The 3781-nt window shown below is 36.7% G+C and overlaps 1 protein-coding gene across 1 annotated transcript in view; it reads right to left on the bottom strand.

The window, feature by feature from the left end:
* LOC109208140 overlaps positions 1-2944 on the bottom strand; it is a 4034-nt gene extending 1090 nt beyond the window's left edge. Inside the window, exon 1 of the mRNA XM_019371179.1 lies at positions 2492-2944. Coding sequence (XP_019226724.1) covers positions 2517-2900 — 384 coding nt within the window. The 5' untranslated portion in view covers positions 2901-2944 and the 3' untranslated portion in view covers positions 2492-2516. The remainder of the gene's footprint in view (positions 1-2491) is intronic.
* Positions 2945-3781: the final 837 nt, after the last annotated feature.

Genomic DNA, 3781 nt, shown 5'->3' with positions numbered 1-3781 from the left:
GTTACTAGTCCACTCCTTTTGGGAGACAGGAATCAAGAGAGCTCTTAATTTGCTAACTCTTTTTCGGTCCCTTCATCAGAACTACTCTAATTCAAAATTGACAAGTCGAACACATTAAACACCTAAATTAAAAGACAAGGAAAAGAAATAACTCCTGTGCTTGTTATCTTTCCTGCTATGCAGCTTTTACTAGAAGATCAAGAAATAACAGGCTCATATGGGAAGTGAAATCAGGATGTATTATGTAAGTTCATGCTAGAACATAACATGGTATGAGCAACCAGAGTAGAGAGCTGTGGAGGAAAGAACTAAAGCAATTCAGAGAGACAGTAGCTAGGAGAGATTTGCAGACAAAAAATGGTGATGTTAACTATCTCATGTGGTAATGAGATGAGATCGCACCTCTTTGGGGAAAGCATGAAATTTGTAGTGGACCGAGAAAAGAAGGTAGTCCAGGGCAAGGTTGTCAGAACAGGACTAAAACCGTTAGCACTTTGAAGGGTATTTCACAAACAAGATATAAATCAACATTTAGGGGATTAGTAGAATTAGTATGTACAATAGACCCTTATGGTCGGGCCCTTCCCCGGACCCTGCGCATAGTGCACCGGGCTGTCCTTTTTTAGTAGAATTAGTATCTGCCGCTTATCTAAATGATCCAACCCCAAAAACAGTGATTAAAGTAACACAACATAAAAAGAAGCTGTAATGGAAATGGAATTCTGTCTGAGAGAGCCAGGACAAATCTTGTTAAAAGTTTCCATATAAAATGCTTCTTGGTTCTTGCCATTATTAGTTGCTTGCCGCAGCCCAACTGAAAAATCAAGAGGCATTAGGCAATGCATCCAGAACACTACAGAGACTTGTCTAGACATGCATCATTTATTGGCAGCTAGGATCTCTGCATTACATATGCATAAAGAGATCACAGAAAAGCATAAACTCTGCATGCTTATTTGCTCCTTCACATATACAAAGAGCAAAGAGGGCATACGTTCTGTTCTCAGCAGGTTAAGATAGGTGAAAAGAAAATCACAAATGGATAGATTTCCAATATTAGCTTAACCAAAGGAAATGAAACTGTAAGATGGTTCAGCAAGTGGATAAGCATATCATGGAGTGGATTTTAGCAAATGAAATTCACTGATGTTCTAGACTGTGAAATCCGCTTACAGAATCAATGATATTCACCGAGGGGTCGTTTGGTTACTGGGATAAGGATACTAAATCCCGGAATAGAATCGATAGAATATGGATTCTATTTATCCCATGTTTGGTTATGGGTATTAGATAGTGGTGGGATAAATTTAATACCAAAATGGTAGGATTAACTATCCATATATAAGATGGGATAGCTAATCCCATGGGATATCCTTGTCTATCCCCTTTGTAACCAAACGACCCCGAGTATCTCGGACGAGAGTTGCATAAGTGTGACATTTTTGTAACTTTCTGAATGGTTAAATTTGTTCTAAGCGCCTAGTTGAAGTTGTTAAGCCATATTTACAATGTCAAACATATTTTCATACAAATAAGAAAACGTGGAAACATTCCTTTGGAATTTCCACCCAAACTTCTATCTATTCCTCGAGGACCAAATGATAATCTAGAAACACCCCCCCCCCCCCCAAAATCAAAATGAGACAGACCGCCAAGCCTTATAACGGAAAATGAGGAATAGACAATAAAATCAACAAGCATGTTTAGGATCCATATAAGCAACAAAACCTCAAATTATAACAAGTGAGCTTCAGCAGTATCATTTATCCTTCATCACAAGAACTAAGCACTTACAAAAAGTGGCACTGCACCTTCCTTATCCCAAATAAGGACCATTAACCGCACAACTCCACTTATATTTGCCAAAGCATTACAAGTCCAAACTCTCGATAAAGTAAGAGGGTTGCAGCCAGGTCAAGGGCGGATCCACACTGAAAGATATGGGATTGGCTGAATCCAGTAGCTTTGTCCTAGACTTTATATGTGTTAAGAAATCCACTAAATATGAACAAGTATTAAATTTCAAACCCAACTATTAGCACTTGAGGTCGCTATCCCAGAACTTCGAACCCATATAACCGACCCCAACTAGTTCGGTTTTCGTAAACAGTTATTGTTATTTAATATAACGCGCACAATATATGAACTTAAGCAAAGTTATAACATTGCAATAATCTCCACATGTAACACGGTGTTATCAGAAGAGTTTTCGACAATGTATAGATTTTTTACCGTGTTAGGTTAATTTGACCTACAACAATAGGCAACTCTTCATAGCAAGTCTTATGTGCGTAAAGTAGAATAATAACCTACTATAACTAGTTAGATTGCACTAATGGTGTAAACAGTGTTTAGTTTGATTGCACTAATAGTGTAAACATCACTGAATATAATTCTGTGCACTGACAGTGTACAGACTTTTTACACTATCAGGTTAAAGTGACCTACAACAACAGGTAATAAGAACAAAATTCAAGTTTTTAAGACTAACCTAAAAACAAATTTTATCGTCATCATCAACTTCGCTTAACCTCCGTAACATCAGCAACAACATCACCAATATTGTCGGATGAAGAAGCATTTTTAGTATCCAAGTCTTCGCGCTTGAAAGAGGGCAAAGGATTGGAACCTTTAATAATCCAACCAAGCCCATAAAAAGATAGCCCAGCTAATATAGCAGTACCCCAAGCGTGAGAATACCATTTGCTGTACTGCCGAATAGCGAACCTCCATTGCTCTCTCAGTGTTGCCGGGTCCGGATTTGAACGGTCCGGCGGGTTTGGGTAGTTGTGGCCACCGGAAAATCCGCCGTTAGAGGATCCGCCGGAGATTTTAGGTGGATTTTTTGACGGCGGTTGAGGGAGGTTGTCGGTGGGTTTAGGGTTTTGATGGTCGGTCATAGTTTATGGATACTGATGAAAGCAAAATGCAGTTCTACTTTAGCTTCTGTGAGAAAATGTGAGTAAAGCTTCAGCGCTCGCCACGTTAGCATATTACTTTTTATTTTTTCGTTTTTTTCGTTTATTTTCTTTTGAATAATTGAAGTAACTCTTTTGTTTGTAAAAATGTTGCGAGGACGTGATTTTTGCCTCGCTTGAATTACTCCTACAGAATTCTTAAAATTATAATTTTTCTTTTATTATTCGATTTTAGGAATTAATTGCATAATTTTCGTATTTATTTGCATTTTTTTTATATGAGAATTTTTTTTAATTTAGCATAATTCATCTAAAAAAATATAAAAATACGCATTGCATTGGCATTTAGGACTTAATTTTATATTTTTATATTAATTAGTATTTAGGGTTTTACAAAAAATACAAAAACCAAAAATTGATATGTTGCTTGGTTTTAAATTTTAGATTTGAATTTTATTAGTTTTCTTTAAATTGGTATTTTACTAATAGTTTTGATTATTATTTCTAGCTTAATATAATTAGGTAGATTAGCTTAATCTTTTAGGTTTAATTTTAGTTCTATTATTAGAAAAAAAATAAATAAAAGAAAAGGGATTAAAAGAAATTGGAAAATTGAAAAGAAAAGGAAATTAAATAGGGTCTTTTGTTTCAGATTTTTGGACCTTGTCCAATCTCTAAAAAGCCAAGCCCAAACCCCTCAGTTCATCTAAACTCTACCCAGGCCCAATTTTATCACCCAGTCCGGTCCAACCCAACCCCTGATCCGGTCCAGAGACGCCCAAAACGACGTCGTTTTGGTGTCAATGGATCATGACCGTCCATCCCCTCAAATCTAACGGCCTGGATTGAATCTTGAATTAAAA

The sequence above is a fragment of the Nicotiana attenuata genome, unplaced genomic scaffold (assembly GCF_001879085.1).
Source record: "Nicotiana attenuata strain UT unplaced genomic scaffold, NIATTr2, whole genome shotgun sequence".
NCBI classification, from domain to species: Eukaryota; Viridiplantae; Streptophyta; class Magnoliopsida; order Solanales; family Solanaceae; genus Nicotiana; species Nicotiana attenuata.
The sequence above is the reverse complement of the archived record's forward strand: the minus strand, read 5'-3'. Positions and strand labels throughout refer to the sequence as shown.